Genomic DNA, 23,148 nt, shown 5'->3' with positions numbered 1-23,148 from the left:
TTAAGAGTCTCAAAGCTATTAGTGCATCACTGAAAATACCCATCTCCAAATTTTTGAATGAAAGAGTCATTAAAAGTTATATGCTAGTTGAGCTCTTTTGTCTTGAAGTTATAGAGGAGATTTTAGGTTAAAGATAAAACAGTTACACAGTTGTATTATTATCTGAGTATTAATCTGTTTTTTTTTTCTCCTTTTCTTAAATCACACAGTAGCTAACTATATTTTGTCTGTATTTCTTCTCCCTTAACATTTTAACTTGGGCTGATACCAAGCAAGAAAAGTTTTAGACCAAAAAGAAAATTTCTGTGGGAGTGATCATGTTTTATAAGGTGAAAGAACATCTTGAACTCATAGAATCCAGAACTGTGTTTCCTCCCTTGGTTTGCTGACACTGTGGGTATTTTGGCTTGTGGAGTGGCCCTTAGAAATATCATGGATTATAGATCAGAGGAAATAGCATGTGTGGTTTTAGTTACCACCTATATGTGAATGACTTCCAAATCTATCTTAGCAACCCTGACCTCTCATTCTCTTTCTTGGCTTCTATATCTTACAATCTGAATAACATCTCTTCTTGGAAACATTGCAGATCCTAAAAAAGAGCTGATGGCTTCAGGATGATAGGAATTCTCATTATTTTGTTAACATCTTTCCTGAGGTACAATATCAGAAAACTGCAAATATTTAATGTATGCGTAATTGGATGAGTTTGGACATGTGCATCCACCTATGAAACCATCACCGCAATCAACATGTTCGACACGTCCATCACCTCCATTTTTATCTTTTCGTGTGATAAGAACACTTAACATAAGGTGTACCCTTTTAATAAATTTGTAAGTGCATAGTACACGGTTGTTAACTGTAGCACTCTGTTGTATAGCCAATCGCTAGAACTGACTCGTGTTGCAGAACTGCATCTATACCAATTGAATAACTCGCCTTTCCTTCTCTCCCCAGCCCCTGGTAGCCACCATGCTATGCTCTGCTTCTGGAAGTTTGACTATTTTAGATACGTCATGTAATTGGAATCATGCAGTATTTGTCCTGGCTTATTTCACTTAGCATAATATCTTCTAGGTTCATCCAGGTTGTCACAGATGGCAGGATTTTTTTTCTTTTTTTAAGGCCAAACAATATTCTGTTGTATGTATATATCACATTTTCTTTATCCATCTGACAGTGGACATTTGGGTTGTAAAAGAGAATCTATATTGTGTGGTTTAAATCTAACAGAGTAGTCCCCCTCACTTAATTTATTCTTAGTGTTTATGTACATATATATATGCAAAATTCATTATTCTTTCCACACACACCAAAGTAAACTTTTGGAGATGATGAATATGTCTATTACCTTGATTGTGGTGATGGTTTCATGAGTGTATGCATATGTCTAAATTAATCAAATTGTATATATTACACATGTGCAGTTTTTTGTGTATTAATTATACCTCAATAAAGCTGTTTTAAAAATAAAAATTCCATAAAAATACTAAAATAGACTTGAACAAATGGAAATACATTGTTTATCTTGGATAGAATAATTCAAATTCATAAAGATGTTAAGTTTTCCTAGATTGTGTATATATATACACATATATATGTATATATAGATATATAGATATATGTATATACACACACACACACACATTTAATGTGAATGCAGTTCAAATACCAAATACTAACAAGTATTTATTGGTATCTTTGAGCTAGAAAAATCTATTTCAGGAATCGGTCTTTAACAACTTAGTCTAAGTCACAGGTTTAGCCAGATAGTAATAAGATTATCTTTTTACCCATTATACCATGATTTGGTATAAAAGAGAAACCAGAAAGAGAGGTGTATTTTCAGCAAATGAGTAGTACTTTTTTTGATAGCCATTGTGTGAACTTAAGCAGTTTATGTTTTCTTGACTTACTAAAGGATTATATACTATTACAAATAAAGTTAACACTTTTGATTTATTGCTAGTATGATACACTTTTTTGAGCTGTTATTTCATTAGTGGTGAAGGATTTAATCTAATTATCTGTACCCTCTTGCACCACCATGTAATGTCATTGTATACATTTACTGAATACCTATTATTTGATTCATGTTTATTGAACACCTACCTAGTAGGTACTATTGATACGTAGGCATAGAGATTTTAAGTTGAATAAGCTAGAGCCTGCTTCAAGGTAGAGTGAGAGAAGAACCTATACAGAAATTATTACCATAAAATTAATAATCCCATCAACCTTTACCTGCCACACTGCAGAGACGTGCAATTCTACCAGGGGTAAAGCCATTGAATGAGAAGCCATTAAAGATCCTGGTTCAAAAAAAAAAGAAAAAAAAAAAATGATAGAATAGCTCTGGAATAAAGAAGGATGTCAAACAAAAGGGCTGGTTGGTATAACAAAGGAGGCCTACAGAACAGGGATCTCAAGAGCAGGTAGGTGCTCAGGAATGAGGAACAAAGAAGCACAGGGGATTGTAGTTTAAAATCAGTATGTTTTAAGTAAAGAGAGGTTGAGCAATGTCTCTTTGTGGCAATCTATATTTGAAGATGTTTGCTGGAATTAGATGAAAATCTTTGACTATAAACATGTGAGGCTAATCAACCCTTGTACACACTAAACCCATGATTTTGGCCTCCATATGTTTTAACCGAGCAAGCTAAGCAAGTACAGATAATTTAGGGATGATTGAATCAGAAACATACAATGTAAATTTCCTTTGAAATACATATGGAAAGGGATAAGCAAAATATACTTAGTATGGTACTAACCTAATAGATTCAAAGTTCATGTTCACAATCTAAATACAACCAAGCTGACTCATGACTAGAAATTATCAACATTTGTTCTTTCTGGTGGTGGTGGTGGTAGTGATTTTTTTTTTTCTTTTAGTTCTTAATCTTACTTTCCCAAGATTTCTGACTTTTGTAGGTCTGTTTTGGCCTCCCCAATGTAATAAATTCTCATATTTTCTTTTCCTCATAAAACAGAGGGAAAAGGTAATTAATTCTCATCTGCTAACTTAATTGTTGAATTAAAACTATTGAAATTCTATTGTATTTAATTGTATTAAAATTATCAGTTTATAAATCTGTCTTACCAACTACACCAAAGGCTTTTTGATTGTGGCGGTCAATTCTTCCTGTTTGTATCCATGATGCCTCAAAATGCAAGGGCCTGATATGCAACACTAAGCAGCTAATAGACACTTAATTGATGTGTGTTGAGTATAAATGAAAAAGTATCTTAAAATGTGATCTCACTTTATTAGAATTTATTAATCATACTGCTTTGAAAACTGCCTTTTGGTCTTATGTATGTATTTATAATCACCAAAGATTCTTATGCTCATTAAACTTTCCTGACTGTCAGGGACAATGGTAAAGTAAATGCTACCCTCTCAGTCTCTGTGAGTAACAATAGTAACTAAGTGTTTGAAAAGGAGAATATTTTATGACTTGAAGTTGAATTTACATTTTCCAGGTAAGTGATAGATTTCTCTATTAACAAGACTGACTTGTGAATTGTGTAGGACAAAGTCATGTTGTCCCCTGCTAACATCTTTTTTTCTTTTTAATTGTGTAAATCACATCCTCTTAACCTGACTCTCCTTGTAGAGTCCATTTTCAATTAAACTGTAACATACTAACTACTGCTAGTCATATGATTCTTGTACCTTGCTGTTGCATTAGAATTACGTTAGCTACTTCAAAATAATTCTTAAAATTATTTCATGATACAAGTTCTTTGCAGTATTAAAGAATACAGCTTTAAAAACAAATAAGCATGTAAAATTCCACAAATACTGATTCCTTGTTCTCATTTTAGAAAATAACATATTTTTCCCTCTTTATACCTTGTATTTTAAACTAAAATTTAAAATAAAACATTAAAATACAAAAGGGCAGAAAACACATCTGATTTACTGTCTGATTTGAATTGGAGTATGAGTCCATTAACGATAATTTATATATTGTCTCAAATAATAGTTAAGAAAAGATATGTCATGAGCTTCAGCTTTATGTTTAAAGTTTTAAAAATTATTGCAATGTATCTCATTAGCTCGATAGTAGCATAAATGTGCTGTTTGACATGCAAGTATCTTCCAATTATATCTTATAGTCAATTAGCAAAAACAGTAGAGAAAGTAGAACATATAATCTTCTGTGTTCAGCTATTCCAGAACTGATTTGATGGAAAAATTGCTTTAAAAGTTTGGTTTTAATTTTCATAAGACTTCTGTATTGAAGTAGTGTGCAACTGGGGCCCTCTAGTGTCATGACTGAATATGACATCAGCTTTTAAGATTTTTGTGAAGTGTGTGTGTCAGAGAGAGAGAGAGAACAAGAAAACAAGGACAAGAAAACTTACTACTTTAGAGTTGATTCATACCATAGAGCCAAATGAACTCAAAAAAACTGGGTGCTTATGTTTTATTTGTTAATCAACCTCAAGGAAAGTTTTCTTTGTTTTTAATAAGGAAAGGGTTTACACTCTTTCATATCCACGTTTATCAATGTAATTATTGCTGTTTTTAACTTTGGAATATTTTCCTTTACATAGTTGATTTATTTTTTTCAGAATGTTAATAAAAACTGTTAATTCCAAATTGCTCTTGTTTCACACATTTCTAGTTTGCTTAAAACTGGCTGTTGTGTATGTGGCACTTTATTTAATATGGGAGAAACTATTTGATCAAAAGGAATAGTTTATAGGTCATTTTAAATAAGCATCTTTATGAATAGTAACTTTGTTTATTTTTTACATACTTCATGAAGAATACCAACTTATGCTTTATTATAACATGTGGTTGCCAATCAGGATTACCAGACAATTGAGGGGGGAAAAATAGTTTGAAAGAGAGCCACGGGAGGAAAAAAAAAACACCCAAAGGAAATGAAGATAACTTACTTTTTTGCTTCCTGAATTAAAAGAATTCTAATACCTATCCTCAGAGAAATTCCAAAGAATAACATATCCATAACCAAAGAACCAGATCTGTTAAAAAAGAACAAGTAGAGAACAGAACAGAGATCCTGGAAATTAAATAATAGAATACATAGGGCTAATGACCACGTTGATTTACAAAATAGATCCAATTTTCATCTGTCCACCAAGAGTTCCAACTAAAAGATACAGTAGAAGGAGAAAATGAAAGACATAACAAATCAACTTAGTTGTGTTTCTGTGTTAATGCTAATGCTTATTTGCACAAATGCCCACACATGATAGACATACTAGGCTAAAATTTTGTCTACAGATAAAGTAAAAAACAATTCTGAAAGTCTCCAAAGAGGAATTACATGGTATCTACAACAAAATTAGAATCAGACTGATATTATTAGACTTTTCACCCTTAATAAAGAGCATTCAAAGACAATGGGGAAATTCTTTCCAAGTTTAAGGGCAAGAATAAGACATTTGAAGACATGCCATACTTAAAAATGTCCTATTCATTCCCCTCACGCCATGCAAAACTTTCTCATGGATGTATTCTAGCTAAATAAAAAAAAACAATAGAATGCGATATAAAAAATGATGGTAACATTCATGAATAGTTATAAAGTTATTGTGTCCATGAAATCCTGATCACTGAGACATTTGACAGCTATGGTTTATATTTTCTTCTTTGCTTAGTTCTACAGTGAATATTTACTAATCATAGTACATCAATGTACCAGTCACTTCCCATGTGTCTCAGAGTAAAAGCCAAAGGCTTTACAGTGGCCTAAGTGACCTTACGAGATCTGGCACCTTGATACCTCTCTGTCCTCATCTCCTACTGGCCTCATTGTGCTCTTTTGAACTGCTGTGCATTCTCACCCTTAACTTACCTGAATCATACATTTCCAGAGAGCTGCATGTCTTTTTCACTTTCCTTTAGATATTTGCACAAATACTTTCTCTGTGAGGCCTTGTTGGATCATACTATATATATATACTATATAATAGTTAACTGCTACCCCACAGTCACTCTTCTGTTCTCTACTTTTTCTCCTTAACACTTAATCATTATATGTCATATTATGTATTTACTTGTTTATTTATTTAGCCTTCAAGAAAGAAGTGCAGGTTTCTTTTATCTCACTTATAAAATTTGATAATTTAAAAACAACGTAACAAATAGAATCAGAAGTTGGGAAAGGAAAATGGGAAACTTGTAAAAGTATGTTAATTATATCATTATGCATAGTGAAGAGTTAATTATGTTAAATAAAAGTCTAACCACCAGAAAAAATGAAATCAGAAACTGCTAATTGTGGTCACCTCTGGAAAGTCCAAGTAGGATGAGAGGAGAGAGAGATTTTAATTTTGCATCTCTGGTTCTTATGATTTTTTCAATTTAGAGGAGGGAGTCATATTGCAACTTAAAAAAAAAAAATGTTATTCAGCCTACTTTTTTAAACAGTAGGTTTACTGAGGTGTAATTTATATGCCTTAAAATTTATCCTTTTAATATACAGTTCAAACCTGCAGAAGGTTAGTTGCACAAATGCGGTCATGTACCTATCATCAAAATCAAGAACAGAAGTTCCATTATGCACAACTTCCTCCTACTCCTTTGTAGTCAACCCATCCCCCTACCCAAGCCCATGAGAATTAGTGATCTAGTATCCCATTAGTTTTAATTTATATCTTTTATTTAGTTTGGATTTCTTTTAGCCTAAATGTAAATGAGTCTTAATTCTTACTCATTCTGATAATCCTTATCTTTTAATTTGTTAGTTTACATAATTTATATTTAATATAATGCTTGATACATCTGAATTAAAACCTGTTAGTTGTTCTCTAGTTGTTCCATTTGTTTTTTTCTTTTTTCCTTCATTCTGCCTGCTTTTGAATGGACTTTTTTAGTAATTCCTTTTTATATCTATTATTGTCTTGTTATTTGTATGTCTTTTAAAAATTACTTTTAATGGTCCCCTGCAAATATTAATATAATTTTTAAATGTCTTAATTTAAAATATCAAAAAAATATGTAGAAAAAAATCTATACCAGAATGTTATTATTGGTGGGAAGGGAGTTGGATTTGAATTAGTCTCCTGTACTTTTCTGCTGTATTATTCCGAATTCCCTACATGAATGATGTTTGATTTTTTTTTTTTTTTTTAATGGAGAGAGGGAGATGGAGGGAGAAAGAGAAAGAAAGAAATGAGGCAGCCCTGTGGAAGGTGGCTTGGCGGGAATAGGATAGAATTAAAGAGAAATGTTTGATTAATCATAAATCACTGTAGGTTGTTTTGTGGATTGATATAGAAAGTAAGATCATGTCTATCTACTATAAAATGTAGCTATTTTTCAGGGGGTGTAGTTATTTTTGTCTTAAGCAAAATAGATGGTTTTCATTAACTTAGTTCTGCCATATATCAAAAACTTTCCTGATAATTTGGTTAAGCCAAATGTATAGGCCAGTTGCATACCACCCAAATTGCAGAAGCCAAACGTGACTTGTATTCATCTTTTGGTATTGGTATATATTGAGTATTATAGTTTTTTTAATAGTTTTTTCCTTTCTTAAAATGCGTATACATTTTTTTGGCACACTGTCTATACTGAATTTTGTCACAAAAACATTATTTAATTCATTAAAATAGGTTCTGTATTGGCTTTGTGATTGATCTGTGACATTTTGTGTTTTTTGAAGCTCTTCAAAAGTTTTGTGCATAGCGTTTGAGGTCCTCCAAGGCTTGCAGTATATGAACAAACATGGTATAGTGCATCGGGCGCTCTCTCCTCATAATATCCTGTTGGACCGAAAGGTAATTGCCAAGTAACACATTAAATATTTGTTTGTTATTTGAAGTTGAAAGCTACTGAAATCAGGCCCCTTAATCAGAGGGATAAAAGGATAAGAATATGTTTTAAGAATATTCTTAATGAAAAGACTATATGAAAGTAATATACTTGTGGTTGTTAGGGCAAAACAAGTATCTTTAATTATATAAATCCATGTTTTTTGCATGCATTATTCTTTTTTTCCCCAACAGTTATTTTATAACATCATGTTTTGTTTTTTCTTTCACTCGTTTTCTAAAAGATATGTATTGTAGCTTCTTAATCCACCTCTCTGAATCTGCTTCCATCTTAAGAAAGCTGCTCTGCTTGAATAAAATATTTGTCTCATAGCACGACTGCATTGTATTTTCTCTTCTTCTCTTCTTCCTTCTTTCCTCTTAATTTATTCCACATTTATTTTCTTATATTCTTTATTCACCAGCTGTTCATACCTATCTCCTTTCAAGGTGGTATGTTTTCAGGAATTTTAAATATTAAGGTATAATTTCATTCTTTTTCATAAAAATACAAAAATGGCTTTGAGGGAATATTTTCTGGGGAATTGTTTTTTTTCAGTAGATTTACTCTTTTCCTCTGATTCTCTTCCAGACTTTCAGTTCGGTTACCCTATGATATTAAAAATAATAAAAGAGAATATGGTGCTCATTAATTTTATATTAATGGTAGTAGAGTATCTAACCAGTCTGAATTGTTTTAAAATATAAATGTTTTATAATGCTGAGAAATAAATTTCTGAGAAAAAGAAAACAAAACCATTTTTAAAATCAACTTAAATTTTTTTAGTCTTAAACATCTAAAAAGGGAAAACATTAATACTTATAAAATTTACATTTATCTTTTATGAAAAAATCGCACTTTTGTGGTAATTATGGTTCTCAATATCCATAATTGTTGGAGATCTACAGATTTAAATACATTTTGATGATTTGGGAACTGATCTTTTAAAGCTAAGACCTCTTATGTCAGAATTAAATTATGACATTATCAATGGGGTTGCAACTCCCTGAAAAAAAAAATATTTTTTGAATATTAAAACAAAGTATTCTAAGCAAGGGTTCAAAGAAAATAAGAATACTTTTCCTTATTTCTCTTTTGTCAGAAAGCTTGGAAAATATAAGCAGCAAACAATTTTTATGTGTGTATGTATGTATATACAAACATACATATATGTGGGCATATACATATATATATACTACACACACACATACACATTTGTAATAAGTATAAAGTGGACTTCAGACATTGACAAATAGTTGATAACAAAATTATGGTAAATTAATATATCTATATATATTTTAATGTATCTGAGTATGTGATGGTTTCTTTACTTAAAAAATGTGCAATAATTTCCCTGCCATTAACATTAAAATATTTCATAGTGGTTTTTTCCCTTTATTTTTGTAGGGACATGTTAAATTGGCTAAATTTGGACTTTATCACATGACAGCCCATGGAGATGATGTTGATTTCCCAATTGGGTAATAATATATTTTCTTTTTTTTTTCTGAGTTCTGTCTTAAACTTTGTAATTTTTGATAAAGTGCATGTTTTGTTAATTATTAGTGATACTACTTTTTGACATACAACTAACTTTTCTTTATTAACATACCTTCATTTTTTGTATACTTTTAAAATAATAGACAATGAATTTTTCCCAGCATCTAAAAATTCTCTGATGTTGATCTTTCATTGAATTGGCAAAGAGACTGACAGATTATTGCCCTTGTTTACCTTATATTGCTTACTAATTAATTTTTGGGTGTTCCTCAAAAGGCTGAGAAAAATCACTCTCATTTATCTTTGTTTCTAAGTCTTATTCCCTGTTCTCCAAGTTATAATTGTATATTAAGACTCAAGTTGAGTCACTAGATTTCAGAGGTAATGGGGTGGATGATATACCTGAAAGTCTGTGTTTAAGATATGTAAATCCAGCTTTATATTGGCCTCCAAGAAAGGAATGAAAGTTTTTTTCATCCTGTATTCAAATGTATGCTCTTGATGTAGATTTTTGTGTTATATTTACTGTGTAGTTGCTTTTTAAACATTTTAATATTATGATTCTTTTAATTTTTGAGTTTTTAATTTTGACATTATTTTACATACATAGAAATTACAAAATAGCACAAAGAATTCCTGTACAACCTTCTCGCAGATTCCCCAAATGTTAGCATTTATCTCTTTCATTTCTCATATACATACATACGAGTATATGTATGTGTGTATAAATATATATTTTTGAATCATTTAAAAGTAATTAGTGCATATAATGGCCTGTACCCCTAAATACTCCAGATTGTATTTCTTAAGGTAAGGAATTATCTTACATAACCACAAAACAATGATAAAACCAGGAAATTAAAACTGATACAATACATTATCTAATCTAGAGCCCTTAATCAGATATTTCAATTGTTGTGTGGCTGTTTTCAGTAGTATCCATTTGTATTTTACTGTTTGGGCTGTTCTAAAATCAGTTCTATCACTCCATTACTGAGAATTGTGGTTTGGAATCATGGAGTGTGTTTCTGCAGCAGAACATTGCTTAAAAACGTAATTAGATGTTTAAAAAAAGCCTCATTTACAAATTACCATTTTATCTTTGTAAGTTAGATTGTAGGTTTCTTACCTAAATATTTTGTTTGTTAGGACATAGCTTATGTCTTAATTGTTTAAGTCCTTCCTTCTTTCCTTCCTTCTTTCCTTCCTTCCTTCCTTCCTTCCTTCCTTCCTTCCTTCCTTCCTTCCTTCCTTACTCCCTTCCTTCATTTTGCGCTTTTTTTTTTTTAATTAATGTCAGGTGTACAAAACACTAATAGACATTTACACCCCTCACAAAGTGATAACCCCCGAATCTATTACCCCTCTGATATCATATATAGCTGTTACAATACAATTGAATATTCCCTGTGCTGTACTCCACATCCTATAATCATATATACATATATTAAATTATAGTTGACATTCATTATTATTCAGCTTCAGCTTCAGTTGTACCCTGCAGTGGTCAGGCACCTACACCATCCATGAAGTCGTCTCCCTAATAAGACAAGTGTCCATCAAATACCCTACAAAATCTTTACAACATTACTGATTATATTCTCCAAACTATCTTTCGTATCCCCATGGCAATCTTGTGGTTACCAATTTGTACTTTCTAATTACCTCACCTTCTCCCTCATCCCCACCTTTCTCCCAGACAAATACCATGTGATCTCACTTATATGTGGAATCCAAAGAACTGAATAAATGAGCAAAGTAAATAGAAATAGTCTCAGAAATTTAGAGGAAAAACTGATGGTTCCTTTATTTATTAAGAAAACATTTATTGAATAGCTTCTCTTCTGGTTGCTTATCTATACAAAAATAGATAAGGTAGATTCCTGTGTTTAAGAATCATGGTTTAATGGGAATATTTTTGTTTTGATGGCCTATTTGTTAAGGTGGATAAATTCATAATCTTAAAGTTTTGCATATCCAAAACTTGTGGTCCTAGGCAATAAACAGTTGTTTTCACAAACACTAAAACTATTTTATTTAAAAAATAGCTTATACAATTTGATTCCAAAAACTTTTGAATACAATTAAAATAAGTTCATAGTAAAGCTCTAATATCTTCATCATATGTGATAATTGCCTTTTGAAATAGCTTTTAAGGAGCTGTAGTAAATGCGATTGCTGCTGCTTCATTTTATCTAAATCAATTTGTGTGAGAGAGAATTCCAAAAATACAAATAAGAATTAATTTAATTTTTACATTTTACTTAAAGGTACAGTAGGTTTTAGTGATAAATAGAAGAAAGGAAGTGATTTTTCTTAAAGCACATCAAGCATTTTTGAAGAACTAGGTTTGAATTTAAAATGCTTGGATAGAATTGGTCTTATGTGGCCATTTGGTCTGGCTTACTTTGAAGTCTTAGACCCAAAGGGTCTGACCAGAAAGTATCAAAGAGCAGAATGTGAAACATTAGCCAGGAAAAATAAAGTGATCAAACAGCTAAGGCATGAAAGAAAATATTTACACCAGAAGAAGCTTGTAGTTGATTCAAAAGACAAATATTAAGGAACAACAAAGTAAAATGTTAACATCTGTTTCAAAATATTGTAGAGTTAAAAGTTGTACATTTCATTTTAGCGGGCCAGTAGCTTAATACCTTGTTAAAACATCAAACAGATGATGAAAGTCACTTATATTTACCTCACCAGTCATAGAGTAAGGTTCTGGTAATTTTCTTTGAGTGTTAAAATGCTCTGCTAAAAAAGAGACATATGTTAAAAGGAGATAATCTACATTAAAAAAACAATCCTAGGGCTTATTGTTTTTATTAATATAATCAGTCCTTGATTGGACCGGAAATTATAATTTTGGGAGCAAGGGTTACCTCTATGTTTCTAGAGATCACCAGTCAGAAGTTTTAGATGTAACAATTTACCTATAGTGTTGCTTTACTTTTTACTACTCATGCTATAATTTTGGGGGGTTAGATGTGCTGGAAATCAGGATTAAAAATGAACAGTTTTCTTTCTGGATGTATCATGGTGGTGATAAAAGTACAGCATTGCATTTGTGTCACATTTTCCATTTTTATTAAATGTATGTGTATTCACTAGTATTTACAACAGTTTTATGAGGTTGGCATTATTTTACAGATTAAGAAACCCAAATGATATATAGAACATACGGTAGAACTGAAATTAGAACATTAGTAATAATATCAAGTCCATTGCTCTTACCAGTAGGTTTCAACCATTCCCAGAGATATCACACATTCATTTAGAAGAGCAGTATGATATCTTAGGGTAAAATGACATAATACAAATTTGTGTATGAGAAAAATACATGGACAAATTAAAAGAAGATATTAAGATCACCCTCATTGTTGGATTAAAATGAAAAGGAATTAAAAAACCTAATTTGCCCATTTGAATTTAAGTTACACTCTCTGATTTAATTGACTTGTATTTTACATGTAAATAAGAAGTATTGACAGTTATAGTGTGAGGAGGTGGCTGTAGGATAAGCAATTGTGCCCTGTTCCAATTATTGAACATTATTATACTATTCTAAGTCTGTAACATCATATAATAATTACTGATGATTGCTAAGACCAGCCCTCCCAACACACACACACAGACCTTTTAATTTCTCTTCAGGAGTGTTTAGGCTCTTTTCAGATTTTGTTTCTTTCTACATAGTATTCTGAGCAACACTGTTTATAAAATAAAAAATACCAAACAACTTAAATAACCATTAACATTAGAATGGATAAGTGAATATGATATATTCCTTAAAAAGAAGTAAATATTAATGACTTACAGCTATCAGCAACAATATGGATGATTCTTTCACATAAATGATACTGATTGAAAAAGCAAATCACAAAAGAATTCTGTCCAATAATATAAAGTTCAGAAATATGTTTGACTAAACAGTGTGCTCTTTAGGGATACAAACACCTGGCAATAAAACTATAATGAAATAGAAGGAAATTATAAATACAAAAATTCCAACTGTCTGTTCCTTTGGGGGGATATCAGGGAGACATGATTAAGGAGAAGCACAGACAGACCTTTAGTGATAATAAGATGTTCTTTAAACTACTTAGTAGGTACATGGGTATTCATTGAAACGTTATTCTTTATACCTTATTCATATTTAATAGTCTTTTTTTGTGTTTACTCAATATCTACTAAAGCAATTTTTATGTTGGTGAAGATACGGGGAAATAGTCACTCTCACGTATTGCTTATGAGAATATAAATTGATGCCACCTGAAAGGGCAACTTGAGATATATATATATCAAAATTTAAAATGCATATACCTTATGGCTTTGTAGTGCCACATCTCGGAATTTGTCATCTATACATAAATTTGTGGCACATGAAATGTTTATAACATGTTAATTTCAGCACTGTTTGTAGTAGTGAAAGAATGGAACTTCCAAAATGTTCTTCATTGAAGTTTGGTCAGATAAATTAAGTTCATCAAAACAATAAAATTATTAGTAGTTTTCAAAAAGAATTAGACAAATCTATACTTATTTCTATAGAATGAGCTCTAAAACGTACTTTTAAGTGAAAAGAAGGTGTACAGAGTAATGTGTATACTACGCTGCCTGTGGGACAGTGGTGATGGTGGTCAAGTTTATATATACGGAAGTATCTGTGAGTGACTGGAATACAGAAATGAGAGTCTTTTCAGTTTATATATTTTTATACATTTTGATATTCCTGCTGCTCAAAGTCATAAGTAATATTTTCTAAGACAAAATGTACTACTACTTCTTACCCCCTTTGTAGTTCATAGTAATTATTTATCTTTCTAACATATCATTATAGGTATCCATCGTACTTGGCACCTGAGGTAATTGCACAAGGAATTTTCAAAACCACTGATCATGTGCCAAGTGAAAAACCATTGCCTTCTGGCCCCAAATCAGATGTGTGGTCTCTTGGAATCATTTTATTTGAGCTTTGTGTGGTATGTATAAGGAAATATTAAACTAATAGAAATAAAATTGTGTGTTTACTAGAATAATATTTTTGGATAGGAAAACTGCTTAGTAATAATCAGATTTTGCTTTGCAAATTGACTAGATATGAAGAGAAACAGCTTAGTTCTCAATTGGACTTTTAAAAAAAATCCTGTTTGAGAATTTGCCTATTATTTTGGTATTTCTAGAAATGTATACACTGTTACTTATTATAAATGTAAATTTTACCAAGTGTAAATATCATTTTGATGTCTCTAGAAATGTTTGCACTTATATTAAGTATAAAACATTTACATTGTTAACTTACATTCTTTGGCATGTTCATGCTCTCTCTCCCTTCTGTGGTTGTCTTAAATACCTTCTCCTCTCCTCTCCTCTCTTCTCCCCTCCCCTCCCCTCCCCTCCCCTCCCCTCTCCTCTCCTCGTTTCCCATAAAACTCACCTTGTATGTTGGCTTTTTGAGGCCTTCTCCAGATACCTTCTATACTTGTATTTATTAAGGTAAAGACAAACTGCCGTTAAAAACAAAGGAATTAGAAATTCAGTAGCTTAAAAAACATAGATTTTTTTTTTCTCTCACATATAATTGCCCAGCAAGGGTAGGGTGGGCTTTATTCCACAATGTCATGCAGAAACCTAGGCTACCAGGGATGGCTCCACCATTCTCAACATCTGGTTTCCAGAGTTCTCTCTTTAGCACCTTTTTTTAGTCATAAGGAAAGAAGAGTGAGTTCATAGTAACTGTCTTTAAGAATATGATCTAAAAGTTCCAATCATCAACTCTACTTTTCTCGGGTGACAACTTACTCATGTGGCCACATATAGGTACAAGAGAGATTATGAAATGTAGTCTTTAGCAGGACACCTAAATATTGTGAAAAAAGTTAAGTAGAATTGGAGGGACAGCTAACAATCGTCATGTTCAAGATGACAGTAATTTTGGAGGGACAACTGAGTCTGTTGAGCCTACCTCCAAATACCTGCCAGCCTCAGGTCCCTGTCTTCTTTGCTCTCTTCTCCTCTTATAATATTTGTCAAATTTGTCTACTTTACTTTGAGGCAGAATTTTTTATCATTTATCTATTGTTTCTGTCTTCCAGTTTATTTTAAAAATACTTTGAACTTATTAAATCATTAATTTTTACCATATCTAAGAATTGGGTTGTGACTATTTTTCTCATTTTGTATATTTAAGAATTAATTCAACATCAGAGGTAGTAAAGCATAATAGTTAAGAAACAAGCTTCTCTAGTCACGAACTGGGTTTGAATTCTGATGCTGTAAAGTATAACTCTGTGACTTAGGGTAGCTAGCCTAACTTCTCAAGGCCGCTGTTCCACTTCTATAAATGGTAATAATGTCTATATTGTAAAGCTGTTGGAAAAATTAAATGAAATAATTTATATAAGGTACTTAATACAGGGTGTTATAAGAGAACAGTTCATAAATGTTAGGTTTTATGATTAATATTAAGATATTCATAATAACATTTGTAGTTTACATATTGTCACTGCTTTTTCTAATAGAAAATGCCAGATTTTTTTATTCTTTGCTATCCTTTGTCTAGACCATCTTGCTTTTCATTGGTATGAAATGATAGTAAATCTTATTTTTGTTTATGATCATAGCCTAAATGAAAAATTATATTGGAATGTGAATGTGAAGTATACCTAAGTGTAAATATGAAGAATAGAGCTTTTCCTTTTTATTACCATCACCTGTATCTAAACTTTTTTTTTTTAAAGGTTTTATTGGGGAAGGAGAACAGGACTTTACTGGGGAACAGTGTATACTTCCAGGACTTTTTTTTCAAGTCAAGTTGTTGTCATTTCCATCTTAGTTGTGGAGGGTGCTGTTCAGCTTCAAGTTGTTGTCCCTTCAGTCTTAGTAGTGGAGGGCACAGCTAAGCTCCAGGTCCAGTTGCCAGTTGCAGGGGGCACAGCCCACCACCCCTTGTGGGACTCGAGGAGTTGAACCGGCAACTTTGTGGTTGAGAGTTTGCTCTCCAACCAACTGAGCCAACCAACCAACCAGGAGCTCAGTGGCAGCTCAGCTCAAGGTGCCGTGTTCAATCTTAGTTGCAGGGGGCAAAGCCCACCATCCCTTGTGGGACTCGAGGAGTTGAACCGGCAACTTTGTGGTTGAGAGCCCACTGGCCCATGTGGGAATCGAACCGGCAGCCTTTGGATTTAGGAGCATGGAGCTCTAATCGCCTGAGCCACCGGGCCGGCCCCATATCTAAACTTTTTACTAATGATCTGGGTATGTCTTATATGAGTAATTCAATTCAACAAATGTTGATGAGTATTTACTGTATGTATAACATCATGACAAATGCAACAAGGGATAAAAACGTTGTGAAAGTACTTATAATTTAATTCAGATCCATAAACTTTGAAGGTAAACAGAGAGCTGTGGAATACCAAGAAAGGAAATATTAATTCCGTCATATGGCTTCATGATATTTTAAGTGGTACTCAAAGTTTAAACAGTCTCATTTAAGGATAGCAAATTGAACATAAGCCTAAATTTTCCTCTCCCTCATCAAACCCTTAGATTTGTATAAAATACTAATATAGCAAACTTTGGGTGCACTAGAAATTCTAAGGAACTAGGTGAAAGCTTTACCAAGACGATTTTGCTAGGAAGCTCTTGGCATATCACCAGAAAGTCAGTACAGCCACTCTGCCACCCAGAAGTTTGCATTGTCCAAAAGATGTGTTAAAAAATGAATTAAAAACTGAGTACATTTCTAAAAAACACCAAACATCTAAAGATGAACTCTACAATAAAAAAATAAACAAAAGAAGAATTTATACCATTGAAAAGACTTTAAAATAAATATACATGTTCTTTAAGAGGTAAAAGAAACAATTCCATTTATGAAACAAGTATAGAAACTATGAATCAATAATATTTACTGAAAAGAATAACAACCAGCTAAGAGTTTTAAGAGAAAAATATATTACTGAAATAAAGAACTAAATAGAGAGATCATAGTAAGCTGGACAGACTGAACATATAAGATGAAACTGAGTAATTCTCCTAGAATATGACACAAAGAGAAAGAATTTGAACATAGAAAAGATATTTTAAAAGACAGGGAAGATAGATTCAGATGTTCTATTATCTGTCTTACAGTAATATCAGAAGTAGAGAGTAAAATCCATGGTTTGAAAGAACCCCCTAATTACCTTGCAAAGGGAATGGGAAAAAAACAAAAACAAACAACAAAAACCAGTACCTACAAGTCCTATTCTAAACTTTTAAGAAATAACCAATAATAAAATAATAGGTAGCGTTTAATGAGCACTTATCAAGAGTCAGGTATTTTTCTAATATGTTTTCACCTATTATCTCAATCGTCACACCAGTCTTATGAAGTTTATCTAGTTAGTTTTGTTTTACTTTACAGATTAGGAAATTGATGTAAAGAGAGATAAAGCAACCTGTCTGTTACATAATAGTAAGTAGTTGAGCAGATTTGTACCTATTAATTTGCATCCAAAGCTGTACTCTTAACCAAAACACTAAATTGCTTTTACAAAGTGCTGATGTCTTTATCAGTGTTAATGAGAAAATTTTAAAAGCTCTCAGAGTGAAAAGACATATTGCCTACAAGGAATGAGAATTAGATTGGCACTTAACTTCTTAGCAGAGTGGAAGCAAGAAAACAGTGGGACAATGCCAATAAAGTGCTGGGAGAAAGTAATTTTGAATTTTGAATGTTTTAACTCACAAAATTGACATTTAGGAGTGAAAATGAAATGATACATAGAATTTTGATAGACATGAATAAAAATCACTGGTAGGGAAATAACCTGACCCAAAGCCTATAAGCCTGAAAAGGCAGAGTGTATTCACTGTATTACATACAAGTAATCAAATTTAACTACAGCGTGTGTAGTTACCACAGGGGAGATAAATAGTAAATAAGCATTTAGACTGAGAAGATGTGTTGAGGCTATAACCTAGGAGACTAAATACTAAGTTGAGAAGTTTATATTTAGTCATACAAGATATGGCGGCCGTTTAAAATTTTAAACATGATACGAATATTGTTGAAATCAAAATTTTTAGAAGATTAATATATTAATCCTTTAGAAGACTGTAATTTTTTAGACAATATAACAGTGTAAGAGATGAGAAGAGAGAAGGGAAACTTTTTTCAATCATCTCTACCTGTAGTTCTAATTTCTTAAGTCTTTGAGAAAATTTATTTCTTTCCTTTTTATAAAAAAAAAAAAAAAAATCAAGGAGTCTCTTTTTCTCTACATAAAGACCTGCCTATCTTCTTAAGCTTTCTCATTCTAAGTCTATTTGAAGGATCATACAAGTTTAATTTATAATAAGAGAAACATAATATTCAACATTTATGAAGCATTTTCTATGTGCAAAAAAATGCTAAGCATTTTTTAATACATTAAATAACCCTCACTGCAATCTGTATGGCTTGTACAGTTAATATTCCACATTTATACATGAGTAAAATGAGGCTTAAATTGGTTAAGTAATTTGCCCAAATTATATAAATGGTGGTAGAAAATGAAATTTGGCACATACAATAGTTGCTCAACAGATAATCATTGAAGTTATAAGTGTTTGATTCCAGACTTCATTCCAAGGAGCCAGCCATCTGAAGCCAACTAATGAGGAAACAATTAAAATACAATATGTGTGTTTTAAAATAAAGAAATATACCAGGTGTTATGGCAGCACAAAGTATGGCTATCTGAGACATTGTGAGAGGAAGAAAGAGTTCATAGAATGTTTCTCAATAGAGACGACAGATTGCCTGGATCATAATATATAATAAGTAAGAATTAGTTGGGTAGATGAAAGGGTAATATGAATCTTTCCCAGAAAGAATCTTGGACTACTAATCAAATAAGTCCTGGTAGCCTGGAATCCCTCTAGACATCCAGGGATGTGGGTCTAAAAATAACAGTGCTTACAAAATAGTCACAGGGATGTAAAGTATAGCGTAGGGAATACAGTCGATAATATGGTAATAACTATGTGTGGTGCCAGATGGGTACTGGAGTAATCAGGAGATCACTTAGGAAGTTATATAAATGTCCTAACTACTATACTCTACTCTTGAAACTAATATAATATTTAATGTCAGCTATAATTGAAAAAAATAAATTATTTAAAAGTAGCAATGTTTGGTGTCAAACTCACATGTAATGATCCATAGATATATGAAATGTTTAAATTTAAATATTATGCAACATTTGAAAAAAAACATTACATCATCAATAATTTCTCTTTAGTGGAACTAACTTTAAAAAATCTCATAAAAGCTCTGAAAAGAAATAGAAGTACCTGATAAAATCATTTTCAGCTCTGGGGGGAAGAAATCTCCCTAGAAAAAAGATGCAAATGTTAACTTGAATTCTTTTCCCATTTGATTTAGGGAAGAAAATTATTTCAGAGTTTGGATATTTCTGAAAGACTAAAATTCTTGCTTACCTTGGGTAAGTGTCGCACAATTTATCTTTCGTCTATTAATATAATCTTTAGTGACTGTTAGTAGTCATACACACTAAGAATGTGTCTAAAATAGTGAATACACTAAAATATCCTCACTCTTCAATTTTCTCATTATCAGTGGTAAGCATTAATAGGACAACTTAAGAAGTGACTTCTGAAGTATTATAATGGAGCTTTCCTTATTCACCACAGAATAACATGGATGGATATAAAATTAGTTTCATGATCTAGCCAACTATACTTGTAAAATCAAAATATGAGAATATGAAATTATACTTCTCTGTAGCAGTTTACCTTCAGACAATATATCTTAACTTTTGAGCTTTGTTTAATGACTTGTGTGAATATGACTGAGGAAGAATGTTTTATTTTTCCTTATAAAAAGCTCATATATTTTACATGTATGTTAGATCCAAATATTTATAATTCAAATGTATAAAAATTTGTGTAATCTACTTCAGAATGGAATAAATTAAGCATGTATGGTAAAAAAGGACAGAAAAAACACTGATAGAGCACTTCATGTAAGAGAATGACAGATTGGTATATAGGAAAATACGGTTTACAAGTAAGAATATGTACAGAATATTATTAATAAATATTAACTAATAATGAATTATAAATGAAATTGCATAACATTGATTGATACTAGATCTGTGGAAGAGTCTCAGGGATTTCTAAATGTGGTCCACAGACTATTTGCACTTTACATACTCAGAGAAATAAGTGTACATTCCCCTAATTGTACATAATAAAAATAAATTCATAATCTTGAAAAAATCAGTCTTTTTAAAGAGTAATATGTCTATAGAGAGTACGAATCTACCTCTTTGAATTGCTGCTTTATGTCACTTAAATTTAAGCTGCTATCTTTCAGTATCTGTGATTCAATTAGTATTTAGTGTTTGAAGTATTTATTTGTATCAAAATACATAAGGAAAGTTTAAAAATTAGAAGTTCCCAGACTGCATTACACAATTTTAAAAAATTTATCAGAGTTCAGTACCCAGTTAGTCTGACAAATTAAAAAAGCAGCATTAATCATAAAATTTTTCTGTTTTATAGACTGTGTAGATGACACTATAATAGTTCTGGCTGAAGAGCATGGTTGTCTGGACATTATAAAGGTTTGTCATTAATCTGTTATTGAAAATTTGTTTATTTTCCCTTTTGGGAATCTAATAGCAGGTTATGTTAAAGCTGTGTTTATTTCTTTTTCACAAAGTGAAAAACTAATATAAATTTGGATAAAGTCCAAATAAAGACTTTTTAAAAAATCAAAACACCCTAGATTAGCAATCATTTGAGTAAAACATATTTTTAAAATGGATCACTTTAGTTTTTTTCTCTCTTTATTTACCAGGAGCTACCTGAAAATGTGATAGATCTTTTGAAGAAGTGCCTCACCTTCCACCCTTCCAAGAGGTCAATATTATTAACAGTTTGGGATTACACCGAGATCTTTAACATATAAGTAGCTGATTTTTTTTTCTAGTTATAATACTAAAGGATTAAATAAGAATATTTATATATATAGTTCTATATAATTGACATCAGTATCATAACTGGTAGTTACGTTAGGTTGGTGCAAAAGTAATTGCAGTTTAAAAGGTTAAAAATAATTGTAAAAACCACAATTACTTTTGCATCAACCTAATAGTTTTAATGTATGTTGATAAAAGAAGAAAAAAATAAGTGAATCGTGGTCAGAAAGCTGGAATATACCAAAAGAAGTCACTAGCTCATTTCCTAGTTTCCAATTAAAAACTTAGCTCAACTGTGGAGTGGATGTACATATTCCCAGACTCAAAGAATAGAAGAGAAATGAAAACAAGTTTTTTGACAATATGTTTTCTAGCAAAGAACTTGAATAAGTGGTGAGGTAAGCTAACAATTGTTGATTATAAAAGGATTTCTTAGAAGTTTTATTATTTATTTTCATTTGATGATGTCACTGTTAGCCATATGTTGGCCTTGAACTCCCTTAGATGTATAATATTTGAGATAATGTGTTCTAATCTGTCCTTAGACAAACATCTTTACCAATGCGTGTTAGGAACAGGCAATGATACTAAAAGCATAGTTTGGGGTAAATATGCTACACTAAGAGAATAGGAAGACAGCCAAGAGGTATCATTAGTTTTCAATTTTATTATTTAAGATATTTAGTAAAATAGGTACGTGGTTGTCAAGCTAAAAGTAAAAAAATGAAGATGCTTATACGTAATAATTTTGATAGATCATAAGGTGCAAAAAGCACAACAGAGGGAAAAAATTCAGCTTACTGCTTACAGTCACTTGATGGTTATAGAAAATCTCCTAGACTCTGCCAAAGAGAGCTATATTATATTCCTTGCTAATGAGATATTTAACATTTTTAACTGTCCACTTGAATCTGTGTTATTATTCTAGGAAATTTTTAATGACTTTCATTCGTGCTCTGTATTTCAAATGTGTTTGTCAAGGCCAACCCCAGATGAATTGATGCAGGACAACGTGTTCAGTGAAGTGGCACCTTTCTACACTCCGTTTATCAAACCTGCCAGTCTGTTTTCTTCTTCTCTGAGATGTGCTGATTTAACTCTGCCTGAAGATATCAGTCAGCTGTGGAAAGGTAATGATACGTGAGACATAGGCAATAATGTAAGCTTTGTGTTTAAAGGAAGTACCCTTATCCTAGTTTCAGTTTGGAATTTATCAACAATATATATAATACATTAGTGTGACTTTATGGACACTTATCTTGGAATTAAAAGATAATTCTGGATTTGCTTAAAATATAGCAAACCTAATATGTTAATCCTTTAAATTTAAATTACTTCAGAGTGAGAACTTTTAGAATCAAAGAGAAGAAGTAGCACCACAAAAACAATTATTATGGAAAGCAAAGTCCTATTTTCATCTCAAATCTTAATGCTTAAATCAGGTCTTCATTACATCAACATTTTTATTGCATTATATATAATTTATTATAAATGATCTCTAAAATTAATACTATTGATAGGAAGTCAATAGTAGTATACTCCACATTTTAAGAGAATATCAACTTTTTTTTATTTCTCCATGAAAATTACAACTCTCAGAATGTGTGTTTTAGTGACACCAGTAAGTTACTCTTACACTAAAAAGTTATGAGTTAAGTCATGGCAGGAAGTGGTGACTAAAGATTCAGTCAGTCAGATACTTATTGAGTTCTTACTATGTTCCACACACTGTATCTTCAAGTAACATTCATGCCAAATGGTGAGGCAGACAGAGATATAGTCACACAATTACTACTAATGGAGGTCAGTATGGACATAGCACAGCGGAAGCATAGCCTGCCTGAGACATCAAGAAAGACTTTTCAGAAGAGGCAG

The 23,148-nt window shown here is 31.6% G+C and overlaps 1 protein-coding gene across 3 annotated transcripts in view; it reads left to right on the top strand.

Moving 5' to 3' along the window:
* TBCK (TBC1 domain containing kinase) overlaps nt 1–23,148 on the top strand; it is a 177,942-nt gene that overhangs the window by 35,333 nt on the left and 119,461 nt on the right. For all 3 annotated transcript variants that reach the window (XM_081046007.1, XM_081046005.1, XM_081046006.1), the window contains 7 exons: nt 7,650–7,764; nt 9,206–9,279; nt 14,139–14,280; nt 19,713–19,773; nt 20,855–20,916; nt 21,153–21,214; nt 22,255–22,403. In XM_081046007.1, the coding sequence (XP_080902133.1) occupies nt 7,702–7,764; nt 9,206–9,279; nt 14,139–14,280; nt 19,713–19,773; nt 20,855–20,916; nt 21,153–21,214; nt 22,255–22,403 (613 nt within the window). In that variant the 5' untranslated portion in view covers nt 7,650–7,701. The remainder of the gene's footprint in view (nt 1–7,649; nt 7,765–9,205; nt 9,280–14,138; nt 14,281–19,712; nt 19,774–20,854; nt 20,917–21,152; nt 21,215–22,254; nt 22,404–23,148) is intronic.

This window comes from Rhinolophus hipposideros (assembly GCF_964194185.1).
Source record: "Rhinolophus hipposideros genome assembly, chromosome: 1".
Classification (NCBI taxonomy): Eukaryota; Metazoa; Chordata; class Mammalia; order Chiroptera; family Rhinolophidae; genus Rhinolophus; species Rhinolophus hipposideros.
This window is presented reverse-complemented; position numbering and strand designations above follow the sequence as displayed.